The sequence below is a fragment of the Cetorhinus maximus genome, chromosome 8 (genome assembly GCF_964194155.1).
Source record: "Cetorhinus maximus chromosome 8, sCetMax3.hap1.1, whole genome shotgun sequence".
NCBI lineage: Eukaryota > Metazoa > Chordata > Chondrichthyes > Lamniformes > Cetorhinidae > Cetorhinus > Cetorhinus maximus.
The window spans coordinates 146316155-146335039 of record NC_135886.1 but is presented as its reverse complement, the minus strand read 5'-3'; the positions used below and the strand labels follow the sequence as shown (position 1 = coordinate 146335039).

The following is an 18885-nucleotide window of genomic DNA, read 5'->3' as shown; positions in this document are numbered from 1 at the left end:
AATCCAGTAATATTACTCAAGGTAAACTGCTGTAGCTTTAATAAAGGCATACCACACAATCTCTTAAACTCTCTTCCACTCTGCTGTGGAAATCCAAGACTTCAGAACAAGACTGCTTTTTGCAGCCCAAGACTTTTCTGGCTTGACTGGATGGCTGATTCAAACTGCATCTTTCTCCCAGCCTGGAGCTGTTTCCAGGAGATCCTCCTCACACAGCCAACAGTCAGCAACCAAGCTCTCCACAGTAACTCTAAAATACCTTTTCCTCCCTTTCATCTTCAGGCTCCATTGTTCTCACACCTCTTTGAAACTCAAATCCTTCAAAATCTAAAATCTTTCATGTTTCTATTTTGTCTCTGCTTTCAGGTCAGTAAAATGTAATATGCCCTCTCCTGTTTACCTTTGAAACTCCTGTAAGATGCAAAAATGTTTCTTGACATGTCTGACTTCCCTTTGATATTCAAACGAACTCTAAACTTATCTAAAAATGCAAATGTTAGATCCAACCTATTTACTTATACCTAAAACCTATTGTATGCTCTAACCTCTCAGACAACCTGTCGCTAGTAACCTTTCCCCAGCTTAATTAAAGTATTGACACACACGCACACAGACACACAGCCTTTGTCACAGAATAACACAATATTGCCCAAAAATACTTCAAAAATGACATCCATTCTCACAGATGTAACTAGTTTTTACAGCGTACTAACTGTTAAACACCCTCATTGCCCCTGAAAAACTAATATTATTTTTGTTGGATGTCAATTTCTCCACTGTGATAAAAATTCCGCACATTTAAAATAGTTTCCATTCGATTATATTGATACTTTAGCTTCTACCTTAATCCTTTCATAATCAGTTATTTTGATGTCTGAAAATTTAAATTAAAAGCAAAGCAATATACTTCATTTTGATTGGCTGCTCAGCTTGGTGCCAAATTTAAACTGCCATCCAGAAAGGGGAAAACCATGCCAGATCTTTGTGGGCAGCTTCCTTTGAGATTGGCACCCACCGCAAAATCCAGGCCAATATTAAATGTAAGATGACACTTGTGATAATTCCATACAAAGAATGGGGACATGCTGGGGGAATAGTATAGTAAGGATTTGAACTCCCCTGATTCTTCTAGGAACTGTGACAATTAGAGACACAAACAGACTCATTGAGAGCCAGATACTGCAGTGTCGAAGCAGAGTAGAAGAGGGGCAACTGAGAGATCATTGGGTCGAATAAATCAGTGTCAAGAAACCAAATCAGCTTCCAGATATGGATTCCAAACTCTATCCCTGACAGACTCTATTGAGTTGATTGCTGAGAGTTTAGGTGTATGTTGACAGCAGCAAGGATACAGACCACACCCCCCCCCCACCCACCCCCCCCACCCCCCTCACCACCCCCACCACACCCACCCCCCTCACCACCCCCACCACACCCACCACAATGTGCCTGTTCCATTGGAATTTACTCCGTTCCTGGGTCATTTCCTATTCCAGTACTGGGATGATTCTCATGGTTCAGTCTCCAGATAATGCCATCAGCGGTTATCCATCCAAGTCTGAATGTTTCCTCTTTAGCCATAACCTGCCTTCAGCACGGTGGGTGAGATCACATTGGGTTGATGGCAGGGTGTCAGCCACTATGATGTTCTCGATGTTTAAATCCAGTGCCATTGACCAAGCTCACTCACCCACCACTCACAATATGAGAAACGCATGTCCTCATTTCAGGGAGTTTAGCAGAAATTTCCTCATATTGGAATTGATTCTCTCTCTCGGTTACTTGATCACAGTTTGCTTTTATCCAGAGTCATCTATCTGTGAAACCAGTTTTGCCTAAAATCTACCTCATAACTTAGAAACACTTTATGGCACAGAAGGAGGCTATTTGGCCCATTGTGTCCATGTCAGCTGAATGGCCTTCCAGCCTAATCCTACTTTCCAAATCTTGGTCCATAGCCCTGCACATTACATCAAGTACATGTCCAAGGATAGCTTTAAATGCAATGAGCGTATCTACCTCTGTCACCCTTTGAGGCTGTAGGCTCAGGTCATGAATCAGGTAAATGGAGTAGAGGGAGTCCTGTTTTTTTATTCATTCATGGAATGTGGATGTTGCTGGCTGGGCCAGCATTTATTTCCCATCCCCAGTTGCCCTTGAGAAGGTGGTGATGAGCTGCCTTCTTGAACCGCTGCAGTCCATGGGGTGTAGGTACACCCATAGTGCTGCTAGGGAGAGAGTTCCAGGATTTTGACCCAGTGACAGTGAAGGAACAGCGATATATTTCCAAGTCAGGATGGTGAGTGACTTGGAGGGAAACATCCAGGTGGTGGTGTTCCCATGTGTCTGCTGCCCTTGTCCTTCTAGATCAGGCTTGTCCAACATCCGGCCCCTGGAGCCAGTTTTCAAAATTCATGTCAAACAGGTGAGTTTCAGTGGGAGATTCTGCATGGAGCAGCCCCTCCAATTTGAGACTGGTTCACTCCCACGAGGGAAAGAAACAGTCTCTGATTGGAGGAGCAGCAAACACCAGCGTTGGTGAGTGTGCTGAGGGCTGCTGGGCTGAGGGAAGCGATGGTAAGGTGGGGCTGGAGCCTGGGGAATCAGGAACACCAGGGCTGGAGCCCAGAGAGCCAGTTATGTCAGGTCCCTGGAAGGCAAATTTTTGGTGTCGGGAAGGGCAAAATTGCATCGGGCCCGGGGAGGGTGGGGCCAGTTGGTGAAGTCATGTTGGGCCTGTGGAGAGCAAAGTTCTGGCGAGCTGGGGAGGATGGGAGTGAGAGGGTGAGCACGTGTGTCTGGGGGAGGGGGAGTGAGAGAACCTCACTGTGTGTATGTGCGGTGTTGGTGAGTGTGTGGGGGAAGTGAAGGAGTGTGAATGTGTGGGGTAGTGAGAGAGTGTGTAGGGGGAGTGCGAGAGACTGTGCGGGGGGAGAGTGCGAGAGACTGTGTGGGGGGAGAGTGCGAGAGACTGTGCGGGGGTGGGGGAGAGTGCGAGAGACTGTGCGGGGGGAGAGCGCGAGAGACTGTGCGGGGGGAGAGCACGAGAGACTGTGCGGGGGGAGAGTGCGAGAGACTGTGCGGGGGGAGAGTGCGAGAGACTGTGCGGGGGGCGAGTGCGAGAGACTGTGCGGGGGGAGAGTGCGAGAGACTGTGCGGGGGGAGAGCGCGAGAGACTGTGCGGGGGCGAGAGTGCGAGAGACTGTGCGGGGGGAGAGTGCGAGAGACTGTGCGGGGGGCGAGTGCGAGAGACTGTGCGGGGGGCGAGTGCGAGAGACTGTGCGGGGGGAGAGTGCGAGAGACTGTGCGGGGGGAGAGCGCGAGAGACTGTGCGGGGGGAGAGCGCGAGAGACTGTGCGGGGGGAGAGTGCGAGAGACTGTGCGGGGGGCGAGTGCGAGAGACTGTGCGGGGGGCGAGTGCGAGAGACTGTGCGGGGGGAGAGCGCGAGAGACTGTGCGGGGGGAGAGCGCGAGAGACTGTGCGGGGGCGAGAGTGCGAGAGACTGTGCGGGGGGAGAGTGCGAGAGACTGTGCGGGGGGCGAGTGCGAGAGACTGTGCGGGGGGCGAGTGCGAGAGACTGTGCGGGGGGAGAGTGCGAGAGACTGTGCGGGGGGAGAGTGCGAGAGACTGTGTGGGGGCGAGAGTGCGAGAGACTGTGCGGGGGGAGAGTGCGAGAGACTGTGCGGGGGGAGAGCGCGAGAGACTGTGCGGGGGGAGAGCACGAGAGACTGTGCGGGGGGAGAGTGCGAGAGACTGTGCGGGGGGAGAGTGCGAGAGACTGTGCGGGGGGCGAGTGCGAGAGACTGTGCGGGGGGAGAGTGCGAGAGACTGTGCGGGGGGAGAGCGCGAGAGACTGCGGGGGCGAGAGTGCGAGAGACTGTGCGGGGGGAGAGTGCGAGAGACTGTGCGGGGGGCGAGTGCGAGAGACTGTGCGGGGGGAGAGTGCGAGAGACTGTGCGGGGGGAGAGTGCGAGAGACTGTGCGGGGGGAGAGTGCGAGAGACTGTGTGGGGGCGAGAGTGCGAGAGACTGTGTTGGGGGGGTGCGGTCGGAATGCAAGTCTGCCTTGCACCCAGTTTCAGGTTCTCACTCGCTCACCACCATGCACAACACAAACACACACCCCCATTCACAGTGGGTGAGGGTGTGAGCCGGGCACACACACTCTGACCTTCTCACAGTCTGGTCGTTTTTATTAATTACTCTTTTTTAAATTAACAATTTATTGTTGTTAAATTTCTGTACTTTTGCTCAGCAATTGTTTCATTCCTTAAAACCTAACTTTTATTTCAAATTCGGTTTATTGTTGCTCCAAACCTTATCTTTCCGAAATGTGCTCTTCAGCCCTTGAGTGAGCAAAATATGCAGATCTGTCCCCCTCGGTCAAATGCTGCCTTGATGTCAAGGGCAGTGACTCTCACCTCACCTCCGGAGTTCAGCTCTTTTGTCCATGTTTGAACCATGGCTGTGATAGGGTCAGGAGCTGAGTGGCCCTGGCAGAACCCAAACTGGGTGTCAGTGAGCAGGTTATTGCTAAGCAAGTGCCGCTTGATAGCACTGCTGATGACGCCTTCCATTACTTTACTGATGATCGAGAGTGGATGATGGGGCAGTAATTGGCCGGGTTGGATTTGTCCTGCTTTTTGTGTACAGGACATACCTGGGCAATTTTCCACATAGCCGGGTAGATGCCAGTGTTGTAGCTGTACTGGAACAGCTTGGCTAGGGGCCCAGCAAGTTCTGGAACACAAGCCTTCAGTACTATTACCGGAATGTTGTCAGGGCCCATAGCCTTTGCAGTACCCAGTGCCTTCAGCCGTTTCTTGATATCACGTGGACTGAATCGAATTGGCTGAAGACTGGCATCTCTGATGCTGGGGACCTCAGGAGGTGGCCGTGATGGATCATCCACTCGACACTTCTGGCTGAAGATTGTAGCAAATGCTTCAGCCTTATCTTTTGCACTGATGTGCTGGGCTCCTCCATCATTGAGGATGGGGATATTTGTGGAGCCTCCTCCTCCAGTGAGTTGTTTAATTATCCACCACCATTCACGACTGGATGTGTGACTTTGGAACTCTTTGCCTCAGAAGGTGGTGCAGGCGGGGCATTGAATATTTTTAAGGCAGAGGTAGATAGATTCTTGTTAGGCAAGGGAATCAAAGGTTATCGGGGGTAGATGGGAATGTAGAAATTGAAACACAAGAAGTTCAGCCATGATCTTATTGAATGGCGGAGCAGGCTCGATGGGCCGAATGGTCTACTCCTGTTCCTATTTCTTATTTCTTTTGTGGCAGGACTGTGGAGCTTAGATCTGATCCATTGGTTGTGGAATTGCTTAGCTTTGTCTATCGCACACTGGCTGCTTATGTTTTTTGGCACGCAAGTAGTCCTGTGTTTCATTTTAATGTATGCCTGGTGCTGCTCCTGGCATGCCCTCCTGCAATCTTCATTGAACCAGGATTGATCCCCTGGCTTGATGGGAATGGTAGAGTGGGGGATATGCTGGGCCATGAGGTTACAGATTGTGTTCGAGTACAATTCTGCTGCTGCTGATGGCTCACAACACCTCATGGCTGCCCAGACTTGAGTTGCTAGATCTATTTGAAATCTATCCCATTTAGCACGGTGGTAGTGCCACACAACATGATGGAGGGTATCCTCAATTTGAAGGTGGGACTTTGTCTCCACAACGACTGTGGTGGTCACTCCTACCGATACTGTCATGGACAGAAGCATCTACGGAAGGCAGGTTGGTGAGGATGAGGTCAAGTATGATTTTCCGTCTTGTTAGTTCCCTCATCACCTGCTGCAGACCCAGTCTACCAGCTATGCCATTTAGGACTCGTCCAGCTCGGTCAGTAGTGGGGCTACCGAGCCACTCTTGGTGATGGACATTGAAGCCCCCCACCCAGAGTACATTCTGCGCCCTTGCCACTCTCAGTGCTTCCTCCAAGTGGTGTTCAACACGGACTATCAAGGTATCAGTAATTACATTGTCAAGGTCCATGGGGGAATGCCAGCACTCGAGGCCTGTGCAGCATTGCTTCTCCCCTTACACCTTCAATGGAGGAACTGTGTTGGCCTTAGCTGGCAAAGACTTTTCCATTGTTGCTTCAGATACAAAACTGAGTGAGGGTTACTCCATTCACAGCCGGAACTCACCAAAATGCTACAAACTGACAGACCAAATAGTGATTGGATGCACTGGATTCCATGGGGATTGCCTAACACTAACAAAAATTATTGATGCAAGATTAAAGATGTACAAACATTCAAACAATATGACAATGACAAGTGGGGCAATAGCAGCAATGCTCTCTACAATTCTGTACTCTTGACACTTCTCCCCTTATTATGTTTACAACATCATTGGTGTCCTTGATGAGGAAGGGAAGGGGTGCAGTGTCCAGCTTTGACTCTGCAGGATCCGATAAGAGAGATGCATACAAAGCTGTTGGTTCAGCTGGTGTCTTGCTGCAGCCACTTCTAGACAACCAAATTGGATTCAAGAACATGGAGAATGTGGAACATGTCCCTCTTGCACTGGAAAAAGCCTTCCAGCTGGTAAAAGATGTTTTCATCTCTGCAGCTGAGAGAGATGTTTACACCAGTGACGCTCTGAAGATTCGCATCATTACAAAAGATGGAATCAAAAAAGAATCACTGTCTCTTCGGAAAGATTAAGACCAAAAACCTTTCCTGTTCAGAACAAGGTTATTGTTGATTTGAAGTAGTCATTTTCCTTTCACACCAGTGATGTACCTGTGCTGGCAAATCCTTTTTGTAAGTTTTGTTGTAATATACTGACAAATAAACTTTCACGCCGGTAAAAAAAACAATCATCTTGTTGACTGGCATTGTTAAGACAGGTGGTGGGCAGATGTAACATTCTGGCGGGCCCCGTCACTCCCTTGAGCTGGCTGAAGAATAAACCTGCTTGAGGTAAAAGACCAGCTTCAGACTCATTCTTCCCTTAGATACAATTATTAGAGTTAACATGGAGGATCACTGATTCGTCAGCTGAGGGAGGGCGGTATGTGATAATCAACAGGTGGTTTCCTTGCCCATGTTTGATTGGATTCCATGAGACTTCATGGGGCCTGGAGTCAATGTTGAGGACTCCCAGGGAAACTTCCTCCCGACTGTATACCCCTGTGCCGCCACCTCTGCTGGGCCTGTCCTGCTGGTGGGACAGGACATACCGAGGGATGGTGATGGTGGAGTCTAGGACATTATCTGTAAGATATGATTCCGTGAGGATGACTGTCAGGCTTAAAAACAAAAAACTACTGCGGATGCTGGAAGTCCAAAACAAAAACAAAATTACCTGGAAAAACTCAGCAGGTCTGGCAGCATCGGCGGAGAAGAAAAGAGTTGACGTTTCGAGTCCTCACGACCCTTCAACAGAACTGTCAGGCTATTGCTTCACTAGTCTGTGAGACAGCTCTCCCAATTTTGGCACCAGTCCCCAGATGAAACCTATAAAATTGTAACAGGACTAGACAGGGCAGATGCAGGATGCATACTGGAGGAACAGCACCTCATCTTCCGATTAGGCACTTTACAGCCTTCCGGACTTAACATTGAGTTCAACAACTTCAGATCATGAGCTCTCGCCTCCATCCCCACCTCCTTTCCGATCCCCCCTTTTCCAATTATTTATATTTTTTTAAATATATTTTTCTTTTCCCACCTATTTCTATTATTTTTAAATGTATTTCCATCTATTGTTTTATCTCCACCTTTTAGCCTATTTTGATCCCTTCCCCCCACCCCAGTCCACCCCCACTAGGGCTATCTGTCACTTGCTGGTCCTGCTTTCTACCCTTAATGTCACCATTAGCACATTCCTTAGATAATATCACCACCGTCAACACCTCTTTGTCCTTTTGTCTATGACATCTTTGGCAATCTCTTCTTTGCCTCCACCTATCACTGGCCCTCTATCCAGCTCTACCTGCCCCACCCCCCTCAAACAGCTTATATTTCATCTCATTTCTATTTTTCCTTAGTTCTGTTGAAGAGTCATACAGACTCGAAACGTTAACTGTGCTCCTCTCTGCAGATACTGTCAGACCTGCTGAGTTTTTCCAGCTATTTTTGTTTTTGTTTCAGATTTCCAGCATCCGCAGTATTTTGCTTTTATCTTAGTGTTTAATTGACTGCCACTTCTGATTAGATGCAGGAAGGATGTTCCCGATGGTGGGGGAATCCAGAACCAGGGGTCACAGTCTGAGGATATGGGGTTGATGATTTAGGACTGAGATGAGGAGAAATTTCTTCACCCAGAGAGTGGTGAGCCTGTGGAATTCACTACCACAGAAAGCAGTTGAGGCCAAAACACTGTATGTTTTCAAGAAGGAGTTAGATATAGCTCTTGGGTCAAAGGGGATCAAAGGATATGGGGAGAAAGCGGGGGCAGGCTATTGAGTTGGATGATCAGCCATGATTATAATGAATGGCGGAGCAGGCTTGAGGGGCCGAATGGCCTACTCCTCCTATTTTCTATGTTTCTATGATGTCAGTAAAGAGGACTTTGCAGGGTTGACAGGGCTGCAATTGCTGTTATCGTTTCCACTGCCTAGGTCGATGCCGGGTGGTCTGTCCGGTTTCATTCTTATTTTGTGACTTTGTAGTGGTTTGATACAACTGAGGGGCTTGCTCGGCCATTTCAGAGGGCATTGCTGTGGGTCTGGAGTCACATGTAGGCCAGATCAGGTAAGGACGACAGATTTCCTTCCCTAAAGGATTTTAGTGAACCAGATGGGTTTTTACAACAATCGACAATGGTTTCTTTTAATGTCAGATTTTATTTGAATTCAAATTCCACCATCTGTTGTGGGATTCAAACCTGGGTCCCCAGATCATTACCCTGGGTCTCTGGATTACCAGCCCAGTGACAATACAACTACGCCACCACCTCCCCCTAGAGTATATTCATTTTTTAAATTATTTGTTCATGGGATGCTAGCAAGGCCTGCATTTGTTACCAATCTTAATTATCCTTCTGAGAAAGTGGCCACAGTCTTGATCCGCTGCAGTCGGCGTAGCTATATCCATAGTGACAGTGAAAGAACGGCATATAGTTCCAAGTCAGGATGGTGTGTGACTTAGAGGTGAACTTGCAGGTGGTGGTGTTCTGTTTGTCTGTTGCCCTTGTCCTTCCAGGTGTCAAGGTTGCTGGTCAAAGGAGCCTTGTTGCGTTGCTGCAATGCAGCTTGTCGATGGTACACACGACCGTCACTATGCGTTGGTGGTGGAGGGAGTGAATATTTAAGGTGATTGATGGGGTGCTGATCAAGCGGGCTGTTTTGTCCTGGATGGTGTTGAGCTTCTTGAGTGTTGTTGGGGCTGCACTCATCCAGGCAAGCAGGGAGTATTCCATCACTCTCCTGACTTGTGCCTTGTAGATGGTGGATAGGCTTTGGGGAGTCAGGAGGTGAGTTACTTGCCACAGGATTCCTAGCCTCTGACCTGCTCTTGTAGCCATGGCTAGTTTATATGGCTAGTCCAGTTCAGTTTCTGGTCAGTGATCAGTATCTAGCAGTTCAGATCTCCACATCTTGACAAAATTGTTGCTCAATGGCAGCAACAAGTTTCACATGAAGTAAGTAAAAAAAATATACATATGTATGTTTAATTGTGTAACTATTTTTACACAGAAAAGATACTTGTGTTATGTTATAGAGGGTTGGTGGAATTTTTCTCACACAGGATGGTGCCCTCAGAAACAATAAGGTTGAGAATCTGGACTTAGAGGCTTTGTATTGAACAAAGAACTGAACTACTGGAAATTAAGATATCTTGCAGTAAGAAATTTACACTGACGTTCTGCTTTGATTTGAATCTGCAGTAAAATCTTTATGATCCAGCATGCACATGGTTAATCAAAAACGCTGGTTAACGGAGAGTTCCATTTATCGATGGAATACAGTGCAATACTTGTAGCATGAACTGTTTACTTCTAATCTTCAACAATACATTAAAACATAAAGTATAAAATAATTTAGTATGCAGGCATGGGTTCAGGATAACTTTGTAATTATTTCTGGTTGGTAAAAGTGACTATTCATATTAGGGGAACAGTAGAATTTCTGGTTAGTAGGGAATTCAGTTGGTAGAGTGCCAGATAACACAAAAGTTTACTGTAATTTCAATTCTTATTAATGTTCAAAGTGTAATATATTTTTGCTAAATCTTTATGCAGAAAGCTTCTGTCAAGTGACCGGAATCCCCCTATTGACGACTTAATCAACTCTGGAATTTTGCCGATCCTTGTGCAATGCCTAGAAAGAGATGAGAAGTATGTACTGTGCATGTGATGATTTGACACTTCCGTGTGTGGTCTTGGAGTACGAGTGCCAACCCTTCTGCATTATGATGTCCCCTTTTGTCACACTCTTGCCACTATATTTGCTGTCTTTTTAGCAAGTTTTACAAAATGGTGCATGTATGAAGACCTATGAAAGAGTGCCTGGAATTTTCCATGTGTACAGAACAACCTTTCATTACTTTAATGTTCCCTCTGTTTAAGATATACTTCGAGTCTTGTGTGTGTTCTTCCCAGGTGATAGCTATTTTCTTAATGCAGTTAACTATTTGGAGACAGTCACATAGGCTAGAACTAGGACCATTCCCCCTTCATCTTCTGTCCCACTGCTCTGGGCATCACCATATTTCCCTGCCCCAGTGTGCAGAGCCAACCCTGCAACTTAAGTGCAGTTTCTAACCTGCATAGGAATATTTACCTCTCTTGGCATTATAAATTAGAAGAACGTGGCAGATCGCTGCTAAAGCTATGTTCAGTTGTTTAAGCTAGTTACATTTTGTAAATGTTTAGCATTTTTTTTTGGAAGCAAGTAAATGCATTTATTTTCCATCAATCACAACTTTAGGTCAATGAAATAATTTTGACATGTAGTCACTGTTGTAATGTAGGAGACATAGCAGCCAACTGATGCACAACAAGCTCCCACAAACAACAATGAGGTAAATTAATAGATAATCCGTTTTTTAGGTGTGTGTTTGAGGATTAAATATTGCCAAGGATACCGGGGAGAGCTCCCCTGTTCTTCTTCAAAATACTGATATAAGATCTTGGGAGGGAATGGACCAGTTCATTTGAGAGGGCAGACAGGGCTTTGGTTTAATGTTTTACCTGAACAATAGTAACCCCCAACAGTGCACCCATCTCAGTACTGCCCTGTCGCCCATGCAGTGCATCTTCACTACTGCCCCTCTTTCAGTGCCGCACTTTCTCAGCACGGCCACCCTGCCAGTGCAGCACTCCCTCAGTACTGACCCTCCAACAGTGCAGTGCTCCCTAAGTACTATCCTCAGTACCAGCAGTCTCAGTGCAGCGCTTCCTCAGTACTGATCCTCTGACAGTGCAGCGGCCCTTGGTACTGCCACCCCTTTCTCCCTCACACTGTCAGAGTAGCGCACCATCGGTACTGCACTGTAGTGGTGACGTAGATCATGTGCTCGGCTCTGGAGTGGGGTTTGAATCACAACATTCTGACTCCAAGGTGAATATGCTATGGCTGTGCCAAGGCTGGCACAGTTACATTAGAACTGTAGCACAAATTAGAAATTCTGGCTGAGAAATATTTGACACAAGACTGTTCATATTAACCCACGCAATTCTCCATTGCTCCCTTTTGTGCAGCCCTTCACTCCAGTTTGAAGCAGCATGGGCATTGACCAACATAGCATCAGGAACATCAGCACAAACACAAGCTGTAGTCAAAGCTAGTAAGTGATCAAACAACCTGTATATCACCCGCTTGTTATAGGGCAGTCATTTTTTAGGAAATCTATTTGGGGTTTGTTGTATGCCCACAGTACACCGTCTCCTTGTGTGTAAATACTGGCTCGAAATTTCAGGATGGACCGAAAGAGAGAGGCAAAGGGATTGTAGGTTTAGGAATTTGCTTTGAATATAGAATCGATGAAGAAATGTTGAATTTATAAAAGGCGTTAGTTAGGTTACAGCTGGAGCATTATCCCATAATAGGAAGGCTTTTGGAGCTCTGGAAAGTGGACAGTCAAGATTAGTTGGGTCGTCGTTGCGTTTTGGAAATGTGGGGATTGGAACACAGCAGGATTTCAAAATTAAAGACTTTGGACCTTCGGAGACGCTGGAGTTTAACTGTTTCAGTGCTGGGGGGGTGTGTGTTGGAGTTTAACTGTTTCAGTGCTGGGGGGCTGTGTGTTGGAGTTTAACTGTTTCAGTGCTGGGGGTGTGTTGGAGTTTAACTGTTTCAGTGCTGGGGGTGTGTTGGGGTTTAACTGTTTCAGTGCTGGGGGTGTGTTGGGGTTTAACTGTTTCAGTGCTGGGTGTGTGTTGGGGTTTAACTGTTTCAGTGCTGGGGGTGTGTTGGAGTTTAACTGTTTCAGTGCTGGGGGTGTGTTGGGGTTTAACTGTTTCAGTGCTGGGGGTGTGTTGGGGTTTAACTGTTTCAGTGCTGGGGGTGTGTTGGGGTTTAACTGTTTCAGTGCTGGGGGTGTGTTGGGGTTTAACTGTTTCAGTGCTGGGTGTGTGTTGGGGTTTAACTGTTTCAGTGCTGGGGGTGTGTTGGGGTTTAACTCTTTCAGTGCTGGGGGTGTGTTGGGGTTTAACTCTTTCAGTGCTGGGGGTGTGTTGGAGTTTAACTGTTTCAGTGCTGGGGGTGTGTTGGGGTTTAACTGTTTCAGTGCTGGGGGTGTGTTGGAGTTTAACTGTTTCAGTGCTGGGGGGGTGTTGGGGTTTAACTGTTTCAGTGCTGGGGGGGTGTGTGTTGGAGTTTAACTGTTTCAGTGCTGGGGGGGTGTGTGTTGGAGTTCAACTGTTTCAGTGCTGAGGGTGTGTGTTGGAGTTTAACTGTTTCAGTGCTGAGGGTGTGTGTTGGAGTTTAACTGTTTCAGTGCTGGGGGGGTGTGTGTTGGAGTTTAACTGTTTCAGTGCTGGGGGTGTGTTGGAGTTTAACTGTTTCAGTGCTGGGTGTGTGTTGGAGTTTAACTGTTTCAGTGCTGGGGGGGCTGTGTGTTGGAGTTTAACTGTTTCAGTGCTGGGGGGGTGTGTGTTGGAGTTTAACTGTTTCAGTGCTGGGGGGGTGTGTGTTGGAGTTTAACTGTTTCAGTGCTGGGGGTGTGTTGGAGTTTAACTGTTTCAGTGCTGGGTGTGTGTGTGTTGGAGTTTAACTGTTTCAGTGCTGGGGGGGTGTGTGTTGGGGTTTAACTGTTTCAGTGCTGGGGTGTGTGTTGGAGTTTAACTGTTTCAGTGCTGGGGTGTGTGTTGGAGTTTAACTGTTTCAGTGCTGGGGTGTGTGTTGGAGTTTAACTGTTTCAGTGCTGGGAGGGTGTGTGTGTTGGAGTTTAACTGTTTCAGTGCTGGGGGGGTGTGTGTTGGAGTTTAACTGTTTCAGTGCTGGGGGTGTGTTGGAGTTTAACTGTTTCAGTGCTGGGTGTGTGTGTGTTGGAGTTTAACTGTTTCAGTGCTGGGGGGGTGTGTGTTGGGGTTTAACTGTTTCAGTGCTGGGGTGTGTGTTGGAGTTTAACTGTTTCAGTGCTGGGGTGTGTGTTGGAGTTTAACTGTTTCAGTGCTGGGGTGTGTGTTGGAGTTTAACTGTTTCAGTGCTGGGAGGGTGTGTGTGTTGGAGTTTAACTGTTTCAGTGCTGGGAGGGTGTGTGTGTTGGAGTTTAACTGTTTCAGTGCTGGGGGGGTGTGTGTTGGAGTTTAACTGTTTCAGTGCTGGTGGAGTGTGTGTTGGGATTTATTCAGTGCTGTGGGGTCTGAGTGTGAGGTTAACTCTTTTAGTGCTGGGGAGTGTGTGTTGGAGTTTAACTGTTTCAGTGCTGGGGGTGTGTGTTGGAGTTTAACTGTTTCAGTGCTGGGGTGTGTGTTGGGGTTTAACTATTTCAGTGCTGAGGGTGTGTTTTGGGGTTTAACTGTTTCAGTGCTGGGGGGTGGGTGTGTTGGAGTTTAACTGTTTCAGTGCTGGGAGGGTGTGTGTGTTGGAGTTTAACTGTTTCAGTGCTGGGGGGGTGTGTGTTGGAGTTTAACTGTTTCAGTGCTGGTGGAGTGTGTGTTGGGGTTTATTCAGTGCTGTGGGGTCTGAGTGTGAGGTTAACTCTTTTAGTGCTGGGGGTGTGTGTTGGAGTTGTATGCTGGAGATTAACTGTTTCCGTGCTGGAAGGGTATGTTGGAGTTTAACTCTTTTAGTGCTGGGGGTGGGGGTGTGTTGGGGTTTAACTTTCTGTGCTGGGGATGTTGGGGTTTAACTTTTTCAGTTCTGTCGGGCTGTATAGGAGTTTAACTTTCTGTGCTGATGGTGCTGGGGATTAACTTTCGGTGTTGGCCATGTCAGAATTTAACTGTTTCGGTGCTGAGGGGGGTGTTAGGTGTTGTGATATCTAAGAACTTGAAGAATCCAAGGCATTTCTGCAGGTCCTCTGTCCTGGGGAGTAGGCATGTGTTGTACATCTTTAAATTGGCCTGGGTCAGGACGGATCCCAGACCTTGAATAAATGTAGTTAATCTGACCCAGATTCTTCTGGCATTTCTTGCTGTTGAAGACGACTTTTTCACCATGAGCTGCTGACAGTGAGTATAAGTTTTGATCATGCTCTTCTTTGGTTTTTCCCATTCCCTCAATATCATCGGCAATGCATACAAGCTCAGGGCTTTTTTCTGTGATTCTGTCTATATCCTGCTGGAACAGATCCTGACAAATGGATCAACCAAAAGGTAATCTCTGGAAGCAGTATCTTCCAAATGATGTCCTGAAAGTCGTGATTTCTTGAGATCTCTCTACCAAATTAACCGACCAATATCCATGTTTGGCATCCAACTTGGAGAAAATCTTTGTTCCTGTGAATTTGGGATTCAGTTCTCTAATGTTGGGATCTTGTGTGGGCAGAATGAGATTTAGACAAGTTGGGTCTAAGCATAGCCAGATTTTCAGTATGCGTGTCATAGAATTGCACCATTTGGTGTGCTGATGCACATGGTGGATAATGTTGTTACATTCCATGTCATCCATCTCATACTTAGTTTCCCTGTATATGCACACTGCACTTTCTGCAGTGTTGATCAAGAGTGCATCTTCTCTGCGGTGTACTATAGCATCACCACTGAAGTTGCTCCTAGCATCGATCTATCTTGATATATCTGTTGTAGGCCATGGACTGACTCAGTGCAATTATTTTTGGCCTCTTCTGCCACGATTGGTGTGTGGGTGATCTCATGTATGGTTACAATGTTGAGTTCATTACACGCCGGTAACTCTGCTACTGCTGGTTTGTTTATGTCCACCAGGTAGAACGCCTGTGATTTCCATGCAGACTTGCCATAGTTGCCATCGATATTAATGTACCAATGCAATGAATGGGTGACCTATTGTATACGTTTAGTTTGGCTGTCATTGGTTATATCATTGACTTCCAATGATCCAAATACCTATCCTTTAGGACTCTGACTGATAAGATGTTCATGCTCTCCCTCCTGTCAACTTTGGCTGTGAGCGTGTGTTTGCCGCTTTTCTTTGGGCACATGATACTGATACAGTTAGTAGCAAAAGCTTCTAACTATTTGACTTCATCCACACACCATGTACAATTCACAATGTGGAAAGCCTGTTCGCTGACTGAAGATTTCTCCACTCTGAAGCTTCACCCTTGTCACTAATCTTGTATGTGCTTACATTTATTTTGGTCTCTGGTGCATTCCCTATTGTTGCTACCAGTATGCTGCACATATTTTTTGTTTGGTTGTATCTTATTGTAACCTCTGGTCACCCCTCTGGAACCAGATTTCCTGCATTGGTGAGCCCAGCGTTCTTTTACACCGTAAACCTTGCAAAGGTCTTGTAACGCAGGACAGCTTCATGGTGGGTGCTGGATACTGCACTTCTCACATGGTTTGTATAATTTCTGTGCCCTGCCAACAGCACCAATACTGGTAGCTGCACCTAAAACTTGGTGTTGTCCAGCCACAATAGCTTCATATTTTCTGTCATCTTTTAACAGTGTGTCAATACTGTGAACTTTTTCTTTTTGGAAGGCTTTGATTGGCATTGGATAATGGAGCTAGTTATAGCTTCAATCAGACAGCTCAGCTTCTGAAAAATCGCAGTCCTTGCCCTTATCACAGCGCCTGCTGACAAACTGATCAATTGATTCATGTGGCTGTTGTCTGTGAGCCATCAGCTCCAATTGGTGTATTCTGAAGTTCACCTTTACATGAAGCTAATCCTGCAGCATGTTCCACAGCTTAACAGGATCCTCCTCAGATAGTCCAGAAGTGTTGACTCTATGCAGCCCCTCATTTCCAATGCCTGTCTTTATTTTCACTGCTTGTTTATTGGATCTATGACAGATAAATCTAAAACACATTTCCATCCTTTGTTTAAAAAGCCTACATTTGCATAGTACATCTGTGGCCTGCCAATTCATGCTCCGGAATTTGGTGAGCATCTTCCTGATGCTCCCTGTCTTTTACAGATGCGCCTGTCTTATAGAGGATTTGTAACCTCTTTACTCAGTGGAGAGATCCAACAATGCAGCTGGTTTTTTTAAAAAATCTTCTCTTTTTTTGGCTGCAGTTCAGGTTTTGGCCACACTCACCCCAGTGGCACATTTTCCCTGTTTTGCACAATTTTTGTCTTTTGCGCAGGAATAGCACCGGAGGATGTCACATAGGCCCTAAGGCTTTTCTGCCCAATTCAAAAACTAACTGCACAGCGCAGTTCTGAATTGACTTGCTGCTCCAAATCACCACCGATCCGGCTATCCCACAAATCAGGTGTTCTGTAAAATACTATCTGTAGAGGGACTCTGCCTCCAAGAGTTTCAATGCACATACAGCCTCAGGATTGTACCAGATCTTATCTGTGGCTCCTCCTGTCGTCTTCAAACTCACAAAGCTGCCACCATGTTGCATTTCTGCTTCCTTTACACAAACTCACCAATCTCTCGTACGGGACTGGAAAACTATAAGTAGGTTTGATTTATTTGAAGCCAAGGATGGCTCAACAGACAGATCTATTCTAGTAATTCAGCAACCATTACTCGCTGCAACTTGTACACTACTAACTGGCTGCTGGTCGCATGCTGCTTTACATCCTGATTCCTTGAACATTTATACATTCTCTTAAAATGATATCACAAAAGCCCGTATTTAGATTCTTTTGTCAATAGATGCATTTCGATGATCTTGGATTAATTCACTTCAACTTAATTACGCTAGAGTTTTTCCAGTTTTCTGTTGCGCCAAATGAATCGCCATCTACTCATTGACATCTAAACCCTCTTGGTTTGTCAGCATTTGTGAGAAATGACTCATTTTCTGCAATTGTTTCAGTAATTAAGGGACTAAAGTACAGCACCTAAATTGACTGAGTACACTGCCTAGACATTGTAATAACTGTGCCTTGATGTTTTATTACAGATGCTGTGCCTTATTTCTTAAGGTTATTGCACTCACCACATCAAAATGTCTGTGAGCAAGCAGTTTGGGCCCTGGGAAACATAATAGGTAAGAATATAACCAGTTTAACAATATTGCATGAAAGGTTTTTTGGGGCCTGGGCTATGTGGGTAAAGAAGTTTCTCCTAAATTGCCTATTGGAATAATTAGTGACTGCCTTATATTTAAGTTTTCTAGTTTTAGTCTCCCCCTCAAGTGGAAACATCTCTGCATCTGCTATATTGAACTCCTCCATAATCTTAAAGACCAGAATGAGTCTCTTAGCTATCCCTTCCAGAGATTTCATGATGTCTCCAACATCTTTGAGATTTTTTAACAGTGTTGTGCTGCTGTCCTCAGGTGCTATTCTAGAGCAAGAGGCCAGAATACCATGTTCAAATTTGGTCCTTTAACATGGTGAGTGACATAGAGGCTCTGGAAAAAGTTCAGAGGAGGGCACAAGATTGATACCTAGCTTGAAGATCACAATGGGCTTAAAGAAATGCAGCTTTTTACTCTAGAAAAGCTTTAAGATTTTGAGATTTAAAGGAGGTTTTTTAAAATAATTGAAGGATTAAATTCAATCCATGTGGCTAGGCTGTTCGAACTGGGACAAGCAGAAATTAGGTGAGCATAGAGCTCAGTTAGATATCAGGAGATGCATCATTACACAGTGAAGATTATCTGTAACCAATCAGTAGGGAGGTGGACATGTTCCTGAGGGTGTCTAAGGTGACCAGGTATAGAGATCGATGCGTTATTGGCAAATACCTTTGACACTATCGTCTACTGGAACTTGTGCGAGGCCCATCATGGGATGGAGATAAATTTCTCAGAGTGCTTTTTGCCTAATTGACCTCGGGTTATTTCTCTCTTTTTGCCTGTCCCTGAAGATTGCGTCTGCTGGGGATAGAAATTGTAGGGTAGGCTTGCTGGACCAGCTGGTCTTTTACTGTTGTTTGTAGATGCACATGAGCTGGAGAAAATTAAATTTTAGTCAGGAAATAACTGAGGATCTGACAGTTAAGTGATGATGGTGAACATAAGCACTTTGGTGTGGCTTATACCAGAAATGAAGTAATGTGTGTGTGTGCGCGTATGTGTATGTGGGTGAATAGTGTTTAGAAGTGTGAGTATAAGTAGAGATGTAGGGTAAATCAGGAATGTATCAACCTCTTGCTTCCCTCTAACAAAACCTTCCCTCTCTGTTCAGGTGATGGGCCCCAATGTAGAGACTATGTCATCAGTCTAGGAGTGATAAAACCTCTGCTCTCGTTCATTAATCCTTCTATCCCAATCAGCTTCTTACGGAATGTCACATGGGTAATTGTAAATCTGTGCAGAAATAAAGACCCACCACCACCAGCAGAGACCATTCAAGAGGTAGGTTTCATTCACCAGCTCCTGTTGCTATGCTGTGTGTGTGAGGCAGACGT

General features: G+C 46.1%; 1 protein-coding gene and 1 pseudogene across 2 annotated transcripts in view; both read left to right on the top strand.

The window, feature by feature from the left end:
* The window catches only part of LOC144684026 (importin subunit alpha-4-like), an 82879-nt gene that overhangs the window by 30820 nt on the left and 33174 nt on the right, over positions 1-18885 (top strand). For both annotated transcript variants that reach the window (XM_078547734.1, XM_078547735.1), the window contains 4 exons: positions 10211-10306; positions 11672-11757; positions 17432-17518; positions 18663-18832. In XM_078547734.1, the coding sequence (XP_078403860.1) occupies positions 10211-10306; positions 11672-11757; positions 17432-17518; positions 18663-18832 (439 nt within the window). The remainder of the gene's footprint in view (positions 1-10210; positions 10307-11671; positions 11758-17431; positions 17519-18662; positions 18833-18885) is intronic.
* Positions 5988-6842, top strand: LOC144683348 (proteasome subunit beta type-1 pseudogene; annotated as a pseudogene).